Here is a 23,742-nt window from a genome sequence, read left to right on the forward strand (position 1 = left end):
GTGCATTACCGGCATGAAGTACTGGATAAAAATAAATAGCAAGAACCATAGATGGTTTTCCTCTCCCTAGCCCAGGGGCACTGTGGCCAATTGTACTACCTCTATCACTATCTAGGCCCAAAACTAAACCAGCTGACATTACAGACCAGGGGTCAAAACTGGGACCATTTGGATCTCTACTCACATCAGCTACTCACAGAATAAAATTGCTACTCCATTGGGGAAGCCCCAGAAGACATAGACTCAAAGACTGAATATACAAATTTCTAGTAGGCTAAGTTCATGTCCCATCAAGTTCATGTCCCATCAAGTGCTTGACAGAGCCCAATAAAACGGGCCCATTTCAAACAGATTTGGGGTGCTATAGCTGCCATGTTTAGACAATGGTACTTAGTTTAAGGTTGCCACAATATTGTAGGATATAAGTCATTATAGACTATATTTTCCTCATTTTTGAAATATGGGAGATATACTGAGGCGTAAACTTTGTAATCTATCCATATCTATCTGGCACTGAATCTCATTTAACAACAGTTTTAAAGATCATAATAGATTGTGATTAATCATGAACTTTCACATCCAAACTGAACTTCTAGCAATCAAATACCACAATTGTTTTTAAGAGGGTGGCTATTTAACAGTCTTGAAGAGTATGGTTAACTGATCATCATATATATAGTTAACTCATAAGTGATAAGGTCATGAGTGATGTACGAAGGTCTATCACATGAATAGGACAATCGTGGTTGCCTATCACAGCTCAAATCAATTTATCTATCCATCTGTATAATTAAAAGTCTTGTGCATCACACATTCCACATTAAATCTGCAATGTGGAATACTGAGTTAGAAAAAAAATCAGGGGTCAAGGTTTTCTTATTAGCTTGTATAGGCAACATAAACAGTCAACCAATCACGTTGCACATAATTTTCCTGACTCAGCTAAATATATAGCGGCACAAATAACATTTATAAAGATAACAAATCCATAAAACATTTTATAATCCTTCAAAAATCACAAAGTTACTCATTCATTGCCCTCTATTGTATTCAACATTCCTGCAGTACCTTTTCGTTCCAGAGACCTACCTTTGTCTCTGGGGATTGGAACTCATTTTCCTCCTTTGCCTGAAGCTTGATTCTTCCACCCACACCCCCCTCTCCCAGCTTGTGTTTCTCAATTATTTGCCTGAAAATTGTGTTGCATTTTCGGCATAAGTTTGCTCACATTTATTGAAAATATATACTTTTTTTATTTTTTGCTTTGTCTCCCTTTTCTGCTCTCATTCTGTGGTCTTTATCTTCTCCATATAAAGTTACAGTATCTTTCCAGCCACTGAACTATGGCCTAATCGCACAACCTTTTCCACCTTCCATGCATGTGCCCTCATATTGTTCCTTTCTTTCTATACATGAGCAATGGTATGGGAGAAGGATTGTATGATATATTTCAACAAAGCTAATTAAATGGTTTCTCCAGCATGACAAAACTATTGATTGTTATAGGCTTACTGATTTAGCTCCTTCTATCTATTAGCACAGAGTACTTAAGTGCAATCACCTTCTAGACTGATTTTCATTCCCAGCACTCAGAATATTTACACTCACATTGCGGAAACTGTACAACCATCTTAAAACCTAAAATAATGCAGCAAAATTTCCCAATGCTGACTTGACAGGAGCAGAGTTCCATCGTGCAAACTTTCTACACAATTTTTTTTTAATAGCCCTATAATGATGCATTTCTACATCAGTGAACAAAGAGCAAATCATTCCTGACCTGACTACCATTTGGAAAGTCAATTTAAACTAGATCTTCCAATCCAAAATAACTTCCTGACTTTGAAATCAGTGTGAACACCATTGACATTCTGACGCCATTGGTGTCCATTCTAGGGACGGAGCCCTCCTACTCTTTACTTTTGAACTCAACTTCTAAAGTCTGCTTTCACATAGTAGTCTGGGATCTGCAATTGGGCATGAATTCCCCCACTCCACTGCTCTAGTTTCACCTCCAGTACTCTAGTGCAAGATCACTAAGGTGAAACCCTGTTTACACACCAACTTTAGTATTTCAGCAAAGCAGAAATAAACGTTGCTAAACATTGGTAATGAAAATCAATCACACAGACACTTGCATTTTGAATTAAACAATAATGTCTGACAACAAAAAGTAGGCCTGTGGAACTGGTAAGGCTGGAAATTAATGTGATTTTTTTACAGTACTGTTAAGTAGTTCAACATTTTTAAAGTAGATCCCTGATAACCTATATGATATATTTTGAAGTGGACCAAATTTTTAAACTTTGCACCCGAACAGTAGAAGAGAGTGTGAAGACAAAAGTAGTTCCAATAGGAATGTGAGGGATAGTACTTTAAAACCATGGGGGCGAAATTGGGCCGTGTAGCGCCCATTTTGTAGGCGCTACGTGGACACCTAAGCCCCAAAAATGGCCTCTGACATGCACGTGTACACTTTCGACGTGAAGTGCACAGGACGCAATCTTGGTTAAGGTGGTTACGCACGCGCAGCTAACGAACGCCGGCAGCTTGTAGAGTAGGGAGATGATGACCCGAATCAGTGTGCAACGCTGATTTGAAACAGCCTGCGAAATTTTGGAACTCCACACTCCAGCCAACTCATTGACTTAACCTCGCACAGCTGAACAGGACTAAAACGGCATGAAGGACCCCCTCACCAGCGCTATTTAAAGGGATCATGCAGGACTTACAGCTTAGTTGCTGGATTATTTATTCTGGCTGTTGGTGCAATTGTATGCGTTTTTGGAAGTTTCCTATACTTGTCTGAAGTTGCAATATTCTATCGAGAGTGGTCTGACTGGTCTTGCACTTCTGTTAGTGGCGTTTAAAATGCAGTACTGAAAAAAGTTGCTTCCAGACATGGGTGGCCTGCCAGGGCTTCCTCCGGGAATTGAACATGACTGGGAGAATGAAGAGAGGCCACGCAGAGCAGCTGCTAGAAGAGGGAGGAGCAGGAGGAGGATCAGGGCACTCAGCAGGTGGCCATTTCCAAGGAAGATCTTCAAGGACCAATTCTCTTATCTCAACTTCAGCGACGACCAGTGCATCAGACATCTTCGGTTCACTAAAGAGGTTGTGACTGAAATTTGTCAACTGTTGCAGCCACAACTATAGCCTCAGAGCAGGGCAAGGACAGCATTGCCTGTGGCTGTCAAGGTAACCATGGCGCTTAATTTTTACGGCTCTGGCACCTTTCAGGCTGCTGCTAAAGATATAAGCAACATCTCGCAGTTGCAGTGCACTGCTGCATAAGGGAGGTCACCGAGGTTCTCAATCAGAAACAGATTCATCTTATTCCCTCTTGCCAGAGACAAGCAACAGGAGTGAGCACGAGGGTTTGCTCGAATTGCAGGCTTCCACATGGTGCAGGGTGCCATTGACTGCGTGTAAATTGCCATGCGTGCTCCACATCGGAACTCAGCCATATTCATGAACAGAAAGGGATTCCACTCCCTCAATGTGCAGCTGATGTGCGAACACACACAGCGCATCATGCAGGTCAATGCCCGCTATCCTGGCAGCAGTCAAGACACCTTCATCCTGTGGTAGTCCTCCGAGCCACCCATATTTCAACCAGCATGGCAAGTCTAAGGCTGGCTACTGGGCAACAAGAATTATCCCCTCATGAAATGGCTCATGACTCCGATCCGGAACGCACGCACGCATGCACAGCAGGTCTACGATGAGAGCCATGCTGCCACACGGAACATCAATGCTGCCGCTGCCTGGACCGCTCTGGAGGAGCCCTGCAGTACTCAGCTGAGTGGGTATCAAGATTTGTCGTTGCATACTGCACAACCTCACCATTACGACAGAGCAGCCCTTGCCACTGCCTATCATGCAAGAACCTGAGCAACAGGCAGAGGAAGAGGAGGCGGAGGCAGAGGCAGAACAGCAGGAAGTGGAGGAAGAGGCAGGGAGACTGCAAGGTAGACAGGCCCTGTCTGTCAGGGCGCTGCGTGATCAGATTATTAATGAGTGATACCAGTAACCTCAATGCACCTCCCCATTCACCAACAGTCCCACACTCCTTAACTTTCCTCTCTCACATGAACATCAAATCATCCTCCTTATGATTACACATTTTTTTTAAATTCATTCATGCGATGTGGGCGTGGCTGGCAAGACCAGTATTTATTGCATATCTCTAGTTGCCCTTGAGAAGGTGGTGGTGAGCCACCTTCTTTGAACCGCTGCAGTCCGTGTGATGAAGGTTCTCCCACAGTACTGTTAGGAAGGGAGTTCCAGGATTTTGACCCAGCGACGATGAAGGAACGGCGATATATTTCCAAGTCAGGATGGTGTGTGACTTGGAGGGGAACGTGCAGGTGGTGATGTTCCCATGCGCCTGCTGCCCTTGTCCTTCTAGGTTGTAGACGTGCTGTCGAAGAAGCCTTGGTGAGTTGCCGCAGTGCATCCTGTGGATGGTACACACTGCAGCCACGATGCGCCAGTGGTGAAGGGAGTGAATGTTTAAAGTGATGGATGGGGGTACCAATCAAGCGGGCTGCTTTTTTCTAGATGGTGTTGAGCTTCTTGAGTGTTGTTGGAGCTGCACTCATCCAGGCAAGTGGAGAGTATTCCATCACACTCCTGACTTGTGTCTTGTTAGAAAGGCTTTGGGGAATCAGGTGGTGAGTCACTTACAGCAGAATACCCTGCCTCTGACCTGCTCTTGTAGCCACAGTATTTATGTGGCTGGTCAAGTTAAGTTTCTGGTCAATGGTGACCCCCAGGATGTTGACGGTGGGGGGTTCTGCGATGGTAATGCCGTTGAATGTCAAGGGGAGGTGGTTGGACTCTCTCTTGTTGGAGATGGTCATTGCCTGGCACTTGTCTGGCACGAATGTTACTTGCCACTTATGAGCCCAAGCCTGGATGTTGTCCAGGTCTTGCTGCATGTGGGCATGGACTGCTTCATTATCTGAGGAGTTGTGAATGGAACTGAACACTGTGCAATCATCAGCGAACATCCCCACTTCTGACCTTATGATGGAGGGAAGGTCAATGATGAAGCAGCTGAAGATGGTAGAGGCTAGGTCTCTGCCCTGAGGAACTCCTGCAGCAATGTCCTGCGGCTGAGATGATTGGCCTCCAACAACCACTACCATCTTCCTTTGTGCTAGGTATGACTCCAGCCACTGGAGAGTTTTCCCCCTGATTCCCATTAACTTCAATTTTACTAGGGCTCCTTGATGCCACACTCAGTCAAATGCTGCCTTGATGTCAAGGGCAGTCACGCTCACCTTACCTCTGGAATTCAGTTCTTTTGTCCATGTTTGGGCCAAGGCTGTAATGAGGTCTGGAGCCGAGTGGTCCTGGCGGGACCCAAACTGAGCATCGGTGAGCAGGTTATTGGTGAGTAAGTGCCACTTGATAGCACTGTTGACGACACCTTCCATCACTTTGCTGATGATTGAGAGTAGACTGATGGGGCGGTAATTGGCCGGATTGGATTTGTCCTGCTTTTTGTGCACAGGATATACCTGGGCAATTTTCCACTTTGTTGGGTAGATGCCAGTATTGTAGCTGTACTGGAACAGTTTGGCTAGAGGCACAGCTAGTTCTGGAGCACAATACTTCAGCAGTACAGCCCGGATGTTGTAAGGGCCCATAGCCTTTGCTGTATCCAGTGCACTCAGCCGTTTCTTGATATTACGTGGAGTGAATCGAATTGGCTGAAGACTGGCTTCTGTGATGGTGGGGATAGCGAGAGGAGGCCGAGATGAATCATCCACTCGGCACTTCTGGCTGAAGATGGTTTTGTCTTTGTTTTGTCTTTTGCACTCACGTGCTGGGCTCTGCCATCATTGAGGATGGGAATGTTCACGTAGACTTTTCCTCCAGTTAGTTGCTTAATTGTCCACTACCATTCACGACTGGATGTGGCAGGACTGCAGAGCTTTGATCTGATCCGTTGGTTGTGGAATCGCTTAGCTCTGTCTATAGCATGCAGCTTCCGCTGTTTAGCATGCATGTAGTCCTGAGTTGTAGCTTCACCAGGTTGGCACCTCATTTTTAGGTATGCCTGGTGCTGTTTCTGGCATACTCTTCTACACTCCGCATTGAACCACTGTTGATCCCCTGGCTTGTTGGTAATGGTAGAGTAAGGGATATGCTGGGCCATGAGGTTACAGATTGTGGTGGAATACAATTCTGCTGCTGCTGATGGCCCACAGTGCCTTATGGAAGCCCAATTTTGAGCTGCTAGATCTGTTCTGAATCTATCCCATTTAGCATGGTGGTAGTGCCACACAACACTTTGGATGGTGTCCTCAGTGTGAAGATGGGACTTCATCTCCACAAGGACTGTGTGGTGGTCACTCCTACCAATACTGTCATGGACAGATGCATCTGCGACAGGTAGAATGGTGACGACGAGGTCAAGTAGGTTTTTTCCTTGTGTTGGTTCTCTCACCACCTGCCGCAGGCCCAGTCTGGCAGTTATGTCCTTCTGGACTCGGCCAGCTCGGTCAGTAGTGGTGCTACCGAGCCACTCTTGGTGATGGACATTGAAGTCCCCCACCCAGAGTACATTCTGTACCCTTGCTACCCTCAGTGCTTCCTCCAAGTGGTGCTCAAAATGGAGGAGGACTGATTCATCAGCTGAGGGAGGGCGGTAGGTGGTAATCAGGACGACAGCATTCCTGCTCCCAGCCCTGCCGCTCCGCCAGTGCACTTGCTATTGCCTATCGCCACACTGAGTAAGGACAGCAGGTTTCCCTAAAGGACATTTTTGAACCAGATGGGTTTTTACTTAATTAACTGATTTAACTTTATTTAATGAACTGAATTTAAATTCCTCAGCTGCCGTGGCGGGATTTGAACTCATGTCTCCGGATTATTAGTCCAGGCCTCTGGATTATTAGTCCAGTAGCATAACATTGGTTCCTCCCTCAGCTCATCGTATAAATAAAAACCATCACCAAATGCAAATTCTAATCCACATTTATAAATTAACACATGAAATTATGCAAACAAAATGAGACTATTCACCATTGTGCATTCCCTTAGTGCCTGGTTGTTGTGTGCCTTTACCTTTCCTGGTGCTCCTACAAGGTGCAGTCCCGAAGGCTGGAGCATAGGTGGTGGAAGGCTGCTGACCTTCAATTGAGGAGAGTGTAGATGGTCTTGGAGGATGACCTCGAGCAGCTCCGGGCCGAGAGGGCCCAGCATTAAACTGCACCATCTCGGCCTGGACTGCAGCAGTCTGGGCTGGCTATCTGACAGACAATAGCAAGTGCACTGGCAGGGCGGCAGGGCTGGGAGCAGGAATGCTGTCGTCCTGAAAGAGGACAGCAGGTTCGTCTTCCATGGCACCACTGCCACTCTCCTGGGGCGGCGCCTCAGCAATCCTGGTGATCTGCTGGAGAACAGGTTGCTGGAGTGCTATGATGCCCTGGAAGCCCCTTTCCACAGTGGTACCCAGAGCTACGATAGCAGCAGTCTGAGCTTGTAAGGCAGCACTCTGAGCTTCAAAATCAGCAGTCAGACCTTTGATGACAGATGTTTGTGCTACAATGGAAGCTGTGACATCTGTCATCAGACATTGTATCATGGTGGGTTCCACACATGTGCTGATGGTGGTGACCACCCATTCCATTTGGAAAATGATGGGCTCCAGCTCCAGTGCCAAGTTGGAGCTGGACTCCTCCATGCTTCTTGACATTATGCACAGGCTTTCTGGCAGGCTTTCCAGTGCACCAAGCATTTGGCTGTTTACGCCCATCAGCCTTCTTCTGTAGCCTGGCCCATCGAAGTCATCATCTGACTCCTCGCAGCAGCACTAATGAGCGACCTCAACCTCCAGCGAGCTGGCACCCGTGGTATCTGTTCCTCCCGCCCTGGCTCCTGCGTACTTGTGCCCGATGTCTCACCACTAGCAGATCCCTTCTCTATCCTAGCCTCTAAACTACACGCAGTGTCAGTATCTGAACTGGTGGCTGCGAGTGTAAGATCGAGTGACGATGGGACTTCATCATCACTGTCATCTTCCTCTGCCTCCTTTGACTGGGAAGGTTCCGGTTTTTGGATATCTGAAATGACAAAGGGACACAGGTTGAGTTGTGGTGCAGGGAGAGGAGAAAGTAAGATGTGCATGCTGACACCATCTGCAGCATGTGAGTCAGAGAAGATTATGGGACGAGGGAGAAGTGGGAAGCAAGAAGGAGGATTCGGTATGCAGTGACCCTCATCATCAATTCCTCCAGCACCACCAGTGGCCAATGCCTCATTGATGGTCCTTCCAATGATAGCCAACACTGTCTCCTCCTTGGGAGTTAGGATGTACAGGCGCACCTGTCCTCCTTCAGTTCTTTCTTGCTTTCTCCTGCAAGACAGTGGGAATGTGTCGGTGAGTCATCCTGCAAGATGTTTTTGGTGATGTGGCTGTCATGGTTGAATAGCTGCCAATGTGTGTGACCTGTGAGTTGTGGGTGTGCAGCTTGCAACAGTGGTAATGTGCGAGAGTGAGATGAAGCATCTGATTTGAAGAGTTGTGTATTGATTGAAAAAGTCTGTCGGTAGGTGGGTGATGGGGGGGGTGTAGTGCTTGGAGCAGTGGATGTGGCTAGAGGTGCAGTTGGTAGGATATGCTACTTGAAACTTATGTACCTTGGCCACTCATGTCAAATCAATGAACTCCTTCCTGCACTGCATCCATGTTCTTGGCGCTATGCTCCTGGCATTGACCTCGTCCGCTACTTCCTCCCACTGTCTCTTGAGCATATGTCTGGAGGGCCTCTAGCCCCCCTGCGGATATAGTACGCCTCTCTTTCTATCCACCTCTTCCACCAAGACCTCTAGTGCATCATCCGAGCACCTTGGTGCACAGTCTCTCGCAGGCACAGCCATTCTTCCAACTGTCAGAGCCCAGGAATCACATCTCGCACCACTTCCTGCAGCCGCAGTGCACCGTTCCTTTAAGAGGTGCAGGCTGCCTTTAAGTAGTGCTGACCACTCCCGATATCGGGGCCCCTTCCTGGTGCGTGCAGCCAATCAACATCGCAGGTAGCGTTGGTTGCACGCAGCAATCATTTAAATCATCAGGCAGCACGATTGATACATCCGTGATCACAGCGCACGTTTTCGGGGGTTATCCAATAAAACCCCCCATGTGTTTTGTTAAATTTTATTTACCACAAAAGTGACATGAACCAGATAAACCATACTGATGTCCGTCGTACTAATTAAAATATCGTAGTAGCAAAGCAAAAAGTCACAAAAGTGTGAAGTATCAAAATGAAGTTCAATCCTCTGAACTTGTACTAGAAAAGAAACATAGTAGCAGAAAAATATGAACTAGCACAAAGTAACCATAACTGGGGTACATGCAGGATTGATTATTGGGAATGGGTAGATTCATTACTGGAAGAATTCCTAAAATACTGAAAATTGTAGTCTTCTTAACATTGTGATGTATTTAATATTCGTTTGAAGAAAGGAAATGATTCTTTCTGCCATTTTTACTGTCTTTTTACCGAGTGTCCGCAAGATATCAAATTGTCTTTGTACTTTCATCATCAAGTTTTGTGTCTAATACATTACACAGCATAAAAGTTGGTTGGGATGTGTTATTCTCCTGCAGCTTCTAACAATAAGAAATACATTTTTGAATAACTTGACTAAAATAGTAGTTTCCCACACATTTCCATTGAAAAATTCTGTGTCATGCAGTACTTTTGTGTTCGTTCAAATACTTTTCTGCACAAATGGAATCAATTAGAACACATCAGCACTATTCTGTTTCTTTGATGTACAATAATTTTTATGCCTTACCATCAAATTCTGCTGGTCCAACTCCAACAATAATTATTGACATTGGAAAACAAGCAGCCTTTAAAGAGTGAAGAAAGAACAATAAATTGTAATGAAGAAAGAGTTACATGCAATGTTAATATATTTTGAATGTTCAACACTTTAAGGATGATGGTAATGTTTACATCTGAAATGATACAACAGCAACACCTTAACATAGCACCTTTAACATAGAAAAATATCCTCAGACAGTTCACAGTGGCTGTTTTAGCTGGATGAAAGATAATGATAAATGTATTTCATTTCATTTTCCTTCAATAGTTATTGTAAATTTTAAATACCATTCTTAAAAGATATTTAGTCATTTCAACTATGCAACACACAAACACACAGGGACAAAAATAAACATGTTGATAGACTTACGAAGTTTTTAACCTTATCAGCTCAACCAAAGCCAGTAGCAATTTGATAATTCTTTACATATAAGATCATAACTGAACTTTTGTGCTCATTAAGATGAAGGAAATCAGTGCTGGAGAATAGAATATTTATCAACTTTGGGCACCAAGTACTCCCAGGTCAGGTTATTGAATTCAAAAGTTGCAGAGTAAAGCTCTGTCTGCTCTCACCAGCAGTTGCAACATATTTTCTCTCTGTTCATGTATGAGCACTTAATATGTTTGTACTGAATTCCTCTTTTGCACTTTTTTAATGTAGCTAACATCTTTAAACAGGCTAATGCCTGCATTCAAAAAATGTGTAAAGGAATTTAGTACGAGCACATTGTGTCTCAACCCCAAGAGTATACCATAAATAAAAGAAATAAAAAACTGCAAATGCTGGAAAACTGAAATGTAACTAGAAAATGCCGGTAATACCATCTGTAAAGAGAAAAGACTGATTAACATTTCTGGTGTAAACCCTTCATCAGAGCTAGTCGTACATAATTGTCCAGTGCAGTTAGTTCTGGTGAAAAGTATAAACTGAAAATGTTATAGCGTCTGTTCTCTTTGCTCTCCTGCCCACAAAGAAACCAAAAAAACATTCATTTTGCTAGCTTTTCTGGGCCTCTTCTGGCCTCGCTCCTGCTTGCCACCAGTCTTAATTGGCAGCTCCGGCAAGGTGCCTGGCTGCCGCGATCAGCAGTTAAAATCACATCAGAGCCCTAATTGTGGTATTAGCCCCAATATTTAAATATTAATGAGGCCCCAACCTGCCCACAGTGGGCGTCCCCATGCTGCCAAAAACCTGGCAATTAAAATGGCGGAGGCGGGAGCGTGTCAGAAACGCAACGTGAAGCGCCCGACCACCATTTTAACCAACCACCCTCCTCGTTCCCACCAGGCGCACAGGGAAAAAGTCGGGCCTGAATCAGATGGCATAACCCAGAGAAAGCATCTCTAGTAAAGTGGAGGTGGCAAAGACATACCCATATTGGAGTGTCAGGATCTATAAATGCCGGTTCAGGATAATGACAGAGCACTGCAGTGTCACTGCACCTGCACTCAGTAGCCCCTAATTAGCAAACTCACTCAGAGCAGCCATAGGATGGTTTACTTGGAAATATTACAAAATATCACACTGGGATAGTAGGGGCTGCTCATCTAAATTAAAGAGCACTACAGGTGCCATTAAAGGAACGTCTACTTTATTTTCTCAACTTTAACAGCAGCATCGAGCACCAACACTGGAAGAAAGCATTGTAAAAAAAAATCCTAACACCCAAAAATGGAACCCTCAACAGCAACAGAAACTAATGTAGGGAGCAAAATGCAACTAAGTGCCAATCTAAAGATCATTACAATTGATATATCCGGGTTAACTTTAACAGCTGTAAACACTTCCTATGGACTATTCAATGTTAATTGTGCCCACCCCTATATTACAACTGGTGACTCCTGCCTATCATGTATTTAATGAGATTTTTAATTAATGTGACAATTAAGTGATGCTAGAATTCTTTTAACTGCTTTGACCCTCCTTAAAACCCATCTCTTTGACCAAACGTTTGGTCACCCCTCCTACTACCTCCTTCTTTGGCTCAACCTTCATTTCTTATCGTACACCTCTGTGAAATGCCTGTTTTTTTCTATGTTAAAGACGCTATATAAATGCAAGTTGTTGTTGTTAAAGACCAGTGCAACTGCAGAGCAATCAACTGCCATTGGGAAAGCAACAAATTTAAAATTTGAATTTGTTTAAATGTCTACAGAGACCTTCAGCCAGCACAGTGGCCCCAATTATCCTGTGAAAAGGTGGGACGCGATAGCCCTCAATCCAGTGGAGGCGAATGCCTCAATTGCATGAAAGCCATGGGAACCTGCCCAAAATATGCAACCGACCCCCGATTGCAGAATTTCTGATGGGATCAGGGACACTTCCCTGCGGTGCCCTCATCCACCCCAGCTGCCTGCCCCAAGAATTCCAGGCTCTTGATGTTACAGCTGATCCCATGGTATATGGATGAGACTTGAAGATGAAATTGAAAACATTTCTCTGTACCATTTATACAAAGGTCTTGAAATATTTGTAAACATATTAATTTTATGATGTGATTGACCAAATGAAATTCAAAGTTGTGGTCATGGTTATATAATTATGTCCATGGTTATATAATTATGTCCATGGTTATATAATTATGTCAGTAATGAAAACTGCAAATTTTCTTTTTTTTGTGCTTATCAAGAATAGGGATGTTAGTGCTGGGAAAAGGAGCTCTTCCCAATTCAGGCACTCAGCATCAGCACTAAGCACATCTAGGTCAGGTATAGCACAGCCAGAGGCAGAATAAAGATCCCTGTACTCTATATTCTGCACCAACGATATGCCTAAGTCCCAAACTAGCAAAAGCACCCTACTGCAACAGTGTGACTCTTTATCCAGTTCCCACATAAAACATCCTGCGGGCTCTCTGGGGTCAATTTTGACTTTTGGGCACCTGACTGGCACAGCGTGCCAACTGTGCCCGCGGCGAAGAGGCAGCGGCCATTTTCGGATCCCGGCCTCATTTGCATCGAGCTGTCAAGCTGCAGAGCGACAGACGGGTGCCCCAGTGCAGCTCGCTGGACTAAAGTTGCCCATTCTCAGGCATCCCCGGCCAGGAGCGAGGTAAGTGCAGAGGGAGGGGTCCCTGGGCTCCTCCGGGCCCCTCACAAAAATCATTTCAAATATACCTGTGCTGGACCTCTTCTCCTCTATTGCCTGTGGAACTGATCCTAGGACTGTGATTTGCCTGAAACAGGCGGGTGGTTTGGATGCCCAGCAGTATGCCCCTATCAAAATCGGGCCAGCCACACTTTTGGGGTTAATGGAGCAAGAAGGCTACTGACCCATTGACGCCCAGTGCAACAAGTTAAAATTGCCCCCACTGGGGTCAGAAGTGAAAGGTCAGTGTCTAACCAACTCTGCTATCCAATACCCCAGTTGCAGTTTTTCAATGTCATTGTTATTGGCTAAAAATGAATTGCCAAATTGCCCTAAGTTATTGGGAAAATGTCATGCAACATTCAAAATGCTAAAAATAATGTAAAAATATACTTCTGACATAGTGAAGAATTTGAGTTCACCACCATTGAGAATAGCATTAAAACTATAAAGCAAGGCTCATGAATTATTTAAGTTTCCCTCTCTTGCCAGAAGCACATAACATCTGCTAGTATAAAGGAATGATTTGGAATTGGCGGCTGCCTGCAGCAAAGCGACGACAAGAGAAAAACACATCAAGCATATGTCAAGGCTGACAAGAACTGCCCGCTGCGAAACCTTCCAGGCTTCAAGACCAGCGTCCAATCACTAGAGTCAGCAGTACTGCAATAAATAGATATTTTATGCTGAGCTAAATTCAGATAAGTAAAATCCAATTCAACCAAAAACAGCAAGGCTGTTGGTACTTCATCCTTTAAACACTACAGCCTCCATCCTTACCTTGCATGCTAAATATGAGCAACTCATGGACCTCAGCATGTCCTAAAACATCCATATAGCTGCATCCTCTGACTCTTCCCCTCCCTTGTCCCCTCAATTTCCAGTCCTCCCTTCTCACTGAGCCATGTCATACTCCTTAGTTTCCCTTGCTTCTCCTGTCCAGCTCATCCTGTCCAGGTGTCTGACCATCCAATTTTCCCCTCTCAGCCCCATTCTCAACAAAACCATTATCCTGTATTCTCTAGCACGGTCAACATCTTCCTCAAAACTACTGTTATCACACACTCCTCAAAAAACCCACGCTTAACACTTCCATTCTCTCCACTATTGACCTATCTCTCGCCTTCCTTTCCTTTCTAAATTTCTGCGGCATGTTGCCTTACACTTCTGCTTCCCCCAAACCCTGATTTACACTCTCCAATCCAGTTTCCAATCTGTCCACAGGGCTGAGGCTCCATTAACCAAAGTCATAAATGACATCCGCTGAAATTATAACTGTAGCTCGCTATCTATCCTCATCCTCCTTGACCTCGCTAATCTTTTGACACTGTTGAGTATTGCCTTCTTGAATTTTTCTTCCTCCAGCCCACCTCTCTCATGGTTCTGTTCATACCTGTTGTGACAAGACAATACATCACCTCCAATGGTTTCTCCTACAGCGGCCACCTCGTCACCTTAGATGTATCCCAGGTCTCTGTCTTTAGTCCTCCCCATTTTATATATAATATGTAACATCATTTGGAAGTATGGTGCCAACACACAGATACACAATAACAAGACCCTATTTTATCTCCCCAACTCTTTCACTGATCCCAGCACTAATCCTCAGTTGCTACATTATCTAATTTCCTATTAAGAACTAGGATAAACCAAAATTTCCTCTAGTTTAATGTCAGGAAAACTGAAATCTTTTTCTATGGCTCCCACCAGCAGAAATGTGCCTCTCATCTTGATGCCATGAATTTCCCCAGCTGCCATTTCAGGCTAAGCCTAGAGCTACGTAACCTCAATGTACTACTTGAGACTGAGCTTCCTTGCCCACATCTGTTCTGTTAACAAGACCATTGTCTTTCACTTCTATGATATCACTCCTTTGCTCTCCTATTGCTGTGGAACCCTAGTCCATGTCAGGATCATCTCGAGGCTCAATTTCTCTAATGTTCTCCTAGCTGTTGTCCCTGCCTTTGTAAATTACAGTTTATTTGAAATGCCAAAGCTGCTGTGCTCACACACAAAGTCTTGCACTCTCTTTACCCGTCCTTTCCAAGGTCCTCATGTCCAAGCAAATTGACGTCAAGATCCTGGTCCTTGCTTTCAAATCCCTATCTTACTTTAGTGATCTCATATACATCTCCACATGTACCTGCCATCCCTCATTAGTGGTCTCTCTTTCAGCCAAGAGCTCCTCAATCTACTTTCAAAAGCCTTCTCAAAACTGTTTTCTTTGACCATGCCTTTGATCCCCTCCTAAATTTTCTTCTTTTCCATTCTGCTTGCCATACATTGCTTTTCCTCCACCTCGCAGATGCTGTGAGACATCTCTCTACATAAGTGAGAAGCACTAAAGAAATACCAGTTGTTGTATTAGAAAATATAAGGTTAAATTTTTTTCAGCCTTTTTTATTAATAATTTATTTAGTGTTTCACAGTTAATTGAGAATCAATCATCTTTATGAGTACAACGTAAATGAAGTCTTTCCAGAAAGGTTCTATGATTTGGAATCCAGACACAGTGCAGCAGTAAAATAGATAACACATGTAGGTAATGCATTAACTTTATGCATTCCTCCAGAATTCCAAAAACCTGGATCAAGTTTCCGCTCAAGCTTTTTTCTCTAATGAAAACAAGGCTTGGTAGGTGTCTAATACATGCAGAAACTCATCATCATGCTTTAGAGTCTCCAAGCCAAATTATAAAGCAATTGTCACAAGTAGAGTTTCCTTTTGCCCGATATGGAGCGTTGTTCCATAGGGGCACATCCCTTTTAGCTAATCCCAGATGTAAGTTAGCAAGAGCCAAGGCTATGCCCCCTACCTCCACCCCCAGTAACTTACAGCCCTATGGCCTGGGATCATCCTTGCCACTTTCCTCTCCAACAGATCCTTTCCAAAGTCCTTTTGAAAGCAAGGTGCCCAAAACTTCACACAATATGCCAAATGTGGCCTCACTAGTGATATATGTAAGTTACAATAATTTAGTTAAACATTTAGTCAAATGTCCATGTGATGTCTCCCACTGCATGATTAACCCTGTTGATAATAACTTCTTATTGAGTACATAATTATAATTAATGGTCAATAATCACACCTGAATAATTTTTGGATCAAATTACTCCTTAATATAATCAGTAATCTAGGACTTGACTGCAAAGTTCTCATTTTTAAAAATATATTTGTACGTATAATGGTGTCTCAAACATCTTTGGCAAATACCAGGCACATTCTACATTTAAGAAATTGCTTTTGGATTCGAATCAGGACCCTTGCTTCTCCTTCTACATTTAGTGGCTTCATACACAGCATTACAGTATTGTTTCAAAATGGTTAACAAATATTTGACAAGTGCCAGAAAACTTACATTGACAATGGATTCTTTTGTTTGTGCCATATCTGAGATGACTCCATCAGTTATAATAAGAAGGACAAAATATTGTGAACCATCCTTAACGGAGGCAGCATACCTGCAATAAGAACAAGAAGAATATTGTTGGAACCTCAGAAGACACGAGAGCCTAGAAACTGCTTTTTGCTATTTTAATGGATGCTTCAGCCTATTTAAAATAACTGAGAAATGTCAGATGAACACATTTAGTGCTTGTACACTAATAGCACAAACAATTTCTTGGTTTAGGTGCTTTATTCATTATTCTAAGCCACTTATAGGAAGCATAGAACTAAATGTATTCCAAAATATGCAGTAGATGTCCAGATCCTGAATAAAGAAAGCTGCATCAAAAAATATGACAAAGTATAGCAACTTTTGTCATACATCGTCATTTCCATATAGACAACTAATATTTGGGAATGTGGTAGAGGCAAGGTTAGATTGAGTACCGGGGAAAGCATCTATCAATATAAAGTTCCTCTATCAGCGATAGATATTGCCACTTTAAGTTCAATGATTCTGTAACTGCAGTCATTGGCTATTTACCCTAAAGTGCACTACACAACAAAACATTTGCCACAGTAATTTGAAAACAAGAGATCGCATTTTAATAAGGTAACGATTGATATATTGCTTGAAATTTCAAATAACGATGCAGAAATGGCAGTATTTGCTTGGTAGCATATAAGCATTTAAGCATTAATGTATATTTTATAATTGTAGTCATTTACCTCAGAAGGTATGCATCACAAGGTGCAGTAGCAATCATTATCTGATTTTTATTGTATGTGCAATTGGCTGCAAAAATGTGGATTTTGGAAATAGGTTTTGTACAAATAATAGTCCTCAGAAGGTACTTAATAAAAATGTTTCACCATAAATTTTCCATAATTTTACTTTAGTACATTTCATTTTGGACACAAAATCCAAATGCATCAGAATTTAGCATGCAGTATCAAAATAAGAACTACAAATAATGAGCTCAAGAGAAATTAATAACAGGATGCTGATGAAAACCATTCAGAAGGTTATTGGAATTCAGTGGGTTACTTGGGAAATTCTTACTGTGTAATAGTGTCAAGAGCATGCACACATTTACAAGCTGATTTACATAAATAGCACAATAAGAAAATAAGTTCCAAAATAAAAGAAATCACAATGAAATTTCTTTATAAAAATTTACAAAGAAAATGTTGGTGAATGCTTAACTGTGTAAACCATATAAATATCAACAATGTTCTGTTATGGTTGGAAATGCTTGGCTTATCACATTATCAGCTTGGAGGCATAATGCTATTTTTAAATTTGATAAATATAAATTTACTGAGCTACCTTTTCAAAAAGATGCTAGTATATTGTTAAAGCAATTGTGCTTTTAAGCCAGAAAATTCATAAGATACACAAAGCATTAATTCATAATATGTGCTGTGCTAATGTTTATTTTTTTACATCAATACAAGAAATATCCTTAAATTGCCTTCTTTGAATTAAGATTTTGTGACTGTACTCTGTTACCAGCCATTCCATTTTCTTAATAATTTAATTTGTCCATTAAGTGATTTTAACTGGAAGCACTGACAATTTCAATAACAAGCCTGTCTATAGATGAGCTTTAAAGAAGCATCACAATCAAATGAAGATCAAAGAAAAATCTTTTGATCTGCAATATGTCTGAAAGATGTACTCTTTCTTAAACATCAGTGCTGTTCATTTAGGCTCAGTAGTAAGATTCCAGTTTAATTCTAATTTCAAAAAAGAAATTGATTTGTACTATTTTATCTTCAGGTAGAATCAAGAAAAATATTGGGGTATTTTTAACATGTTTTTGCTTCTAAGAAACTAGATTTTATACTAATGTATAGCGGGAGTCATTTTTATATATATATATATATATATACACACATACTTTTTACGTTGTTTTAATGCATTCTGCGCTTATCAAGGCGAATGATGTTGGTGCTGGAGAATGGAACAATTTTCATTTCAGGTATCCAGTGTCAGCATCAAGCATTCTCAAGTCACGTATTGTAACTGCTCCAATCTCCGAGGGCCTGCACTACTGCACCATTGTAACATTTTTCCACTTCCTAAACCTGCTATTCTGCGAACGATTACCCATTACTGCTGAATTAGGGGCAGTTGTGTGCTGTGGGCTCGTGCACACTGGGAACCATTTTGAGAGTGCCCAAAACTTACTTAAGACAGAGGAGACATTACTTTCTTTTCCATCATTCTGGGCTGGATTTGAACCCATTTCTAATAAAGGACCATTGTCAACCCTTGTTGCCACTGATGGGGTTATTCATAGGATAACTAGTTCATCTCCTGTTTGAATTGCTCGTGGCCAATTCTTCTTTTTAAAAAATTATGAGTATTTATATATTTGCTACTCATCTGTCTGTACTTCATGGGGTAAAATCTTTGTCTTTAGCTCTCTGGCCGGATCACTTCCCATGTTGCCCTCATTTGTCACTAGTAACTTTATAATAAATGGGAAGAAAATGTGAAACAGTCCCCTCCTAGCTTATGGTTTATTTAGAACCCTACAAACACATTTTTGACGGGAAATGTTTTTAGTAGCCGAAGAAAAATCAATTGCAACTGTTCCATACGTCACTTCACCGTTGTAGCACACTCCTTACAATGGTCTGGTGGTGATTAGGGACAAATGAGAGGCGATCTAATATTAATCTAACTATATTATTAAAAGTCTTGCATATAGCACAAATCGGAGAGTCCCGCCTCTCAAAGACACTGCTTTGGCAAAAAATCTTGGATTGGCTCTGGCAACCATTATCTGTTAAATTAACAGACGGCCTCAACCGGGATCTTGGGTTCATGTCACGCTACACGTTACCCCACCAGCGAACAAATGTTATCTGTTTTTAATATAACGGGTCAGTTGCTGTCTTTTCTATGTTTCTACCTCTCTATCTCTGTGTTTTTTTTTTGGTGATTTGTATATTCGGAGACCTTGTAGGTAACACCTGTCTGTCTGCACACTGATTGCCTTGGCAACGGGCAGTTGAAAAAACTGTCTGTAATCACCAAGCATTGTTCTGTGATTTATAAATGCAATTTCATTTCGAGGATTTCATTTCCACAACATTCACCTGAGGAAGGAGGAAGCCTCCGAAAGCTTGTGAATTTAAAATAAAATTGCTGGACTATAACTTGGTGTTGTAAAATTGTTTACAATTGTCAACCCCAGTCCATCACCGGCATCTCCACATCATGTTAAATTAACCACACTGATTGGCTCAATGTCTCATTGACTAATGGAAATCAATCAAAAACTACTTCAGACACTGGACAGATAGGAAAAACTACCAATCAGAATGAAGCAAACATCACAAAAACACTCATTCAAATCCATCAAATGTTTTCAAAACTTGCCAATAAATAACCAGCAACAAGCAAAATTCTACCAATGAAGAAGAAGCAAGTGCCAAAAAGGCATCAATGAACATCCAGTAACTACCACAAAATGAATTAATCAAATCATTTACACAATTTTTTTTTCAAACTGCTGTCTTTAGGTCAGTATAGACAACAACTTGCATTAATATTGCACCTTTAATGTAGAAAAAACATCCCAAGGCATTTCACACAGGCGTAAAGAGAAATGAATGAAGGAGATATTAGGAGGCGTGACCAAAAGCTTACTTGAAGAGGTAGGTTTTAAGGAGAATGGAAGGGGGGAATCCACAAGAGGCCAGAGTCAGAGGAACAGTCAAAAATAATATTTATAACATAATAAATACATTAAAAAATTACACAATTTTGAAAAAAATCTCAAATTTATTCATAAGATTCTTCATTCACTGTTATAAATGCCTGCAAAAAGTTTTCCTTGCACAAGCTTGCTTTTCTCTCTGTGGTTTGTTCATTGTTGTCCCAGAGTTGGAAATTTCAGCTTGGTACTGGTTGTTCTTTTTTATTCTCAGGATGTGGGCCTTCTTCTTGAACCGCTGCTGTCTGTGTGGTGAAGGTGCTCCCACAATGCTGTTGGTAGGGAGTTCCAGGATGTAGACCCAGCATTGATGAAGGAACGGCCATATATGTCCAAGTTAGGGTGATGAGTGACTTGGAGGTGATACTGTACCTTGGCACCTGGTGCCCTAGGTGGTGGAGGTCTCAGGTTTAGGTGGTACTGCTGAAGGAGCCTTGGCAAACTGCAACCACGGTATGCCTGTGGTGGAGGGAGTGGATGTTTAAAGTGGTGGATGAGGTGCCGATAAAGCAGCCTGCTTTGTCCTGGATGGTGTCGACCTTCTTGAGTGTTGTTGCAGCTGCACTCATCCAGGCAAATGGAGGGTATTCCAGCAAACTCCTGCCTTGTGTCTTGTAGATGATGGAGAGACTTTGGGGAGTCAGAAGGCAAGTCACTTGCTGCAGAATAGCCAGCCTCTGACCTGATCTAGTGGCCACATCATTTATGTAGCTGGTCCAGTTGTGTTTCTGGTCAATAGTGGCCCCTGGGATGTTGATGGTGGCAGACTAGATGATGATATTGCCATTGAATATCATGGAGAGGTGGGTGGCTCTCTCTTGTTGGAGATAGTCATTGCCTGGCACCTGTGTGCCATGAATGTTACTTACCACTTAGTCCAGACATTGTCCAGGTCTTACTACATGCAGGCATTAACTGCTTTATTATCTGAGGAATTGTGAATAGAGCTGAACACTGTGCAATCATCAGGAAACAGCCCCAGTTCTGACTTTGTGATGGAGCAGCTGAAAAAAGTTGGGCTCAGAATGCTGCCTGAGGAACTCCTGCAGCTATGTCCTGGGGCTGAAATGATTTAGCTTCCATCAACCACAACCATCTTGCTTTGTGCCAGGTATGATTCCAGCCACTCGAAAGTTTTCTACCCGATCCCCATTGACTTCAGTTTTACTAGGGCTCCTTGGTGCCACACTCAATCAAATAATGCCTTGATATCAAAGGCAATCACTGTCACCTCACCTCTGGAATTCAGGTCTTGCGTCCATGTTTAGACTAAGAGTGTAATGAGTTCTGGAGCTGAGTGGTCCTGGCCGAACCCAAACTGAGCATCAGTGAGCAGGTAATTGGTGAGTAAATTGCCACTTGATAGCACTGTTGACTCCTTCCATCACTTTGCTGATGATTAGGAGTAGGCTGATAGGGCAGTAATTGGCCAGGTTGGATTTGTCCTAATTTTTGTGGGCAGTTTTCCACATTCTCAGCTAAATGCCACTGTTGTAGCTGTACTGGAACAGCTTAGCTAGGGGCGTGGCTAGTTCTGGAGCACAGGTCTTCAGCACTACCCTGGGACGTTGTTGGGGCTCATAGCCTTTGCTGTGTCCAGTGGACTCAGCCATTTCTTGATGTCACATGGAGTGAATCGAATTGTCTGAAGACTGGCTTCTGTGATTGTGGGGACTTTAAGAGGAAGCCGAGAAGGATCATCCACTCAGAACTTCTGGATGAAGATGGTTGCAAACGTCATCGTTGAGGATGGGGATGTTCATGGAGCCTCCTGTTCCCTTTTAGTTCCTTAATTGTCCACCACCATTCACAGTTGGATGTGGCAGGGCTGCAGAGCTTTGACCTAATTCGGTTGGTTGTGGGATCGCTTAACTCAGTCTATGGAATGCTGCTTCCGCTGTTTAGCTTACATGTAGTCCTGTGTTGTAGCTTCACCAGATTGGCACCTTATTTTCAGGTACGCCTGCTGCTATTCCTGGCATGCTCTTCTACACTTCTCATTGAACCAGGGTTGGTCTTCTGGTTTGATGGAGGAGTGAGGGATATGTCAGGCCATGAGGTTACAGATTGTGATGGTATACAATTCTGCTGCTGCTGATGGCCTGCAGCGCCTCATGGATGCCCAGTTTTGAGCTGCTAGATCTGTTCTAATCTATTCCACTTAGCAAGGTGGTAATGCCACACGACACATTGGAGGGTGCCCTCAGTGTTGAAGATAGGACTTGGTCTCCACGAAGACTGTGTGGTGGTCACTCCTATCGATGCTGTCATGGACAGATGCCTCTGCAACAGGTGAATTGAAGAGGACGAGGCCAAGTAGGTTATTCCTTGTATGGATTCTCTCACCACCTGTCGCAGGCCCAGTCTGGCAGCTACAATATGTCTTTCAGGACTCGGCCCAATGGTAGCACGACTGATCCACTCTTGATGATGGACAATGAAGTCCCCCACCCAGAGTACATTCTGTGCCCTTGCAACCCTCAGTGCTTCCTCCAAGTAGTGTTCAACATGGAGGAATAATGATTCATCAGTTGAGGGAGGGCGGTAGGTGGTAATCAGGAAGTTTCCTTGCCCATGTTTGACCTGAAGCCGTGAGACTTCATGGGGTCCAGAGTCAATGTTGAAGACTTCCAGGACCACTTCTTCTGACTGTATATCACTGCGATCCCACCTCTGATGGGACAGGACATTCCCAGGGAATGGTGATTGAGGAGTCTAGCACGTTGGCTGATAGGTATGATTATGTGAGTATGACTGTCACGCTATTTCTTGACCAGTCTGTGGGATAGTTCTCCCAACTTTGGCACCGGTTCCCAGATATTAGTTTGCAGGATCGACTGGGCTGGGTGTGCCTTTGTCATGTGCTGATTCAATGCCAAGGTCACAGCCAACTGGTTATTTCTCTGTAGTGGTTTGATACATCTCAGTGGCTTGCTAGGTCACTTAAGAGGGCAATTAAGAGTCAGTGGTGTGGGACTGGAGGCTCATATAGGCCAGACCAGGTAAGGACAGCAGCGAACCAGTTGGGTTTTTACGACAATCCAACAGCTTTTTATTCCAGATTATTCTTTATATAAACTGAATTCAAATTCTCCAACTGCCATGGTGAGATTTGAACTCATAGGGCTCAATTTTAGGGGGCAATTGCAGGTGCGTTGGGGGCGGGGGGGGGCTCCGAAAATCACAAAAATCCCGTTCGGGTTCAGAAGCCGGCTCCAGCCCGCCGACTTGTGAGTTTCCCAGGGACCCACCTGTGTGCGAGCGGGTGACCTGAAAACGGATTGCTGGCGGGATAACAGTTAAAGAGCCAAATATACCTCATTGAGGTACTTAAGGCATTTTACCTGTGACAGATGAAGTAATTGTAACGATGCTTTTTTAACTTACCTGGGCAGTTTGCCCACCGCTTCTGATTCACGCCTGGTGAAACCAGGCACGAAGGGCCAGATCAAGGAAAAAGAAACTAAATAAATTCCATAAAGCATCATAGAAGGAAGTTAAAACACAAAACGAACCAACCTTTACACCCTGCTCCGATGTCCAATGTCTCCCTCTCCGATCTCCCCCTCTTCACCGCCCCCCCCGACGTCCCCCTCTTCGCTCCCCTCTTCATCCCCCCGATGTCCTCCCAATCTTCCCCTCTCCCCCACCCAATCTTCCCCTATTCTCCCCCAAATCTTCC

At 43.2% G+C, this 23,742-nt stretch overlaps 1 protein-coding gene across 1 annotated transcript in view; it reads right to left on the reverse strand.

Moving 5' to 3' along the window:
• The window catches only part of LOC137341585 (copine-8), a 342,934-nt gene that overhangs the window by 16,378 nt on the left and 302,814 nt on the right, over positions 1-23,742 (reverse strand). The window contains exons 17-18 of the mRNA XM_068004804.1: positions 16,301-16,403; positions 9,820-9,877 (exon numbers count right to left, since the gene is read on the reverse strand). Of these exons, the coding sequence (XP_067860905.1) occupies positions 9,820-9,877; positions 16,301-16,403 (161 nt within the window). The remainder of the gene's footprint in view (positions 1-9,819; positions 9,878-16,300; positions 16,404-23,742) is intronic.

Source organism: Heptranchias perlo, chromosome 24, assembly GCF_035084215.1.
Source record: "Heptranchias perlo isolate sHepPer1 chromosome 24, sHepPer1.hap1, whole genome shotgun sequence".
Lineage (NCBI taxonomy): Eukaryota > Metazoa > Chordata > Chondrichthyes > Hexanchiformes > Hexanchidae > Heptranchias > Heptranchias perlo.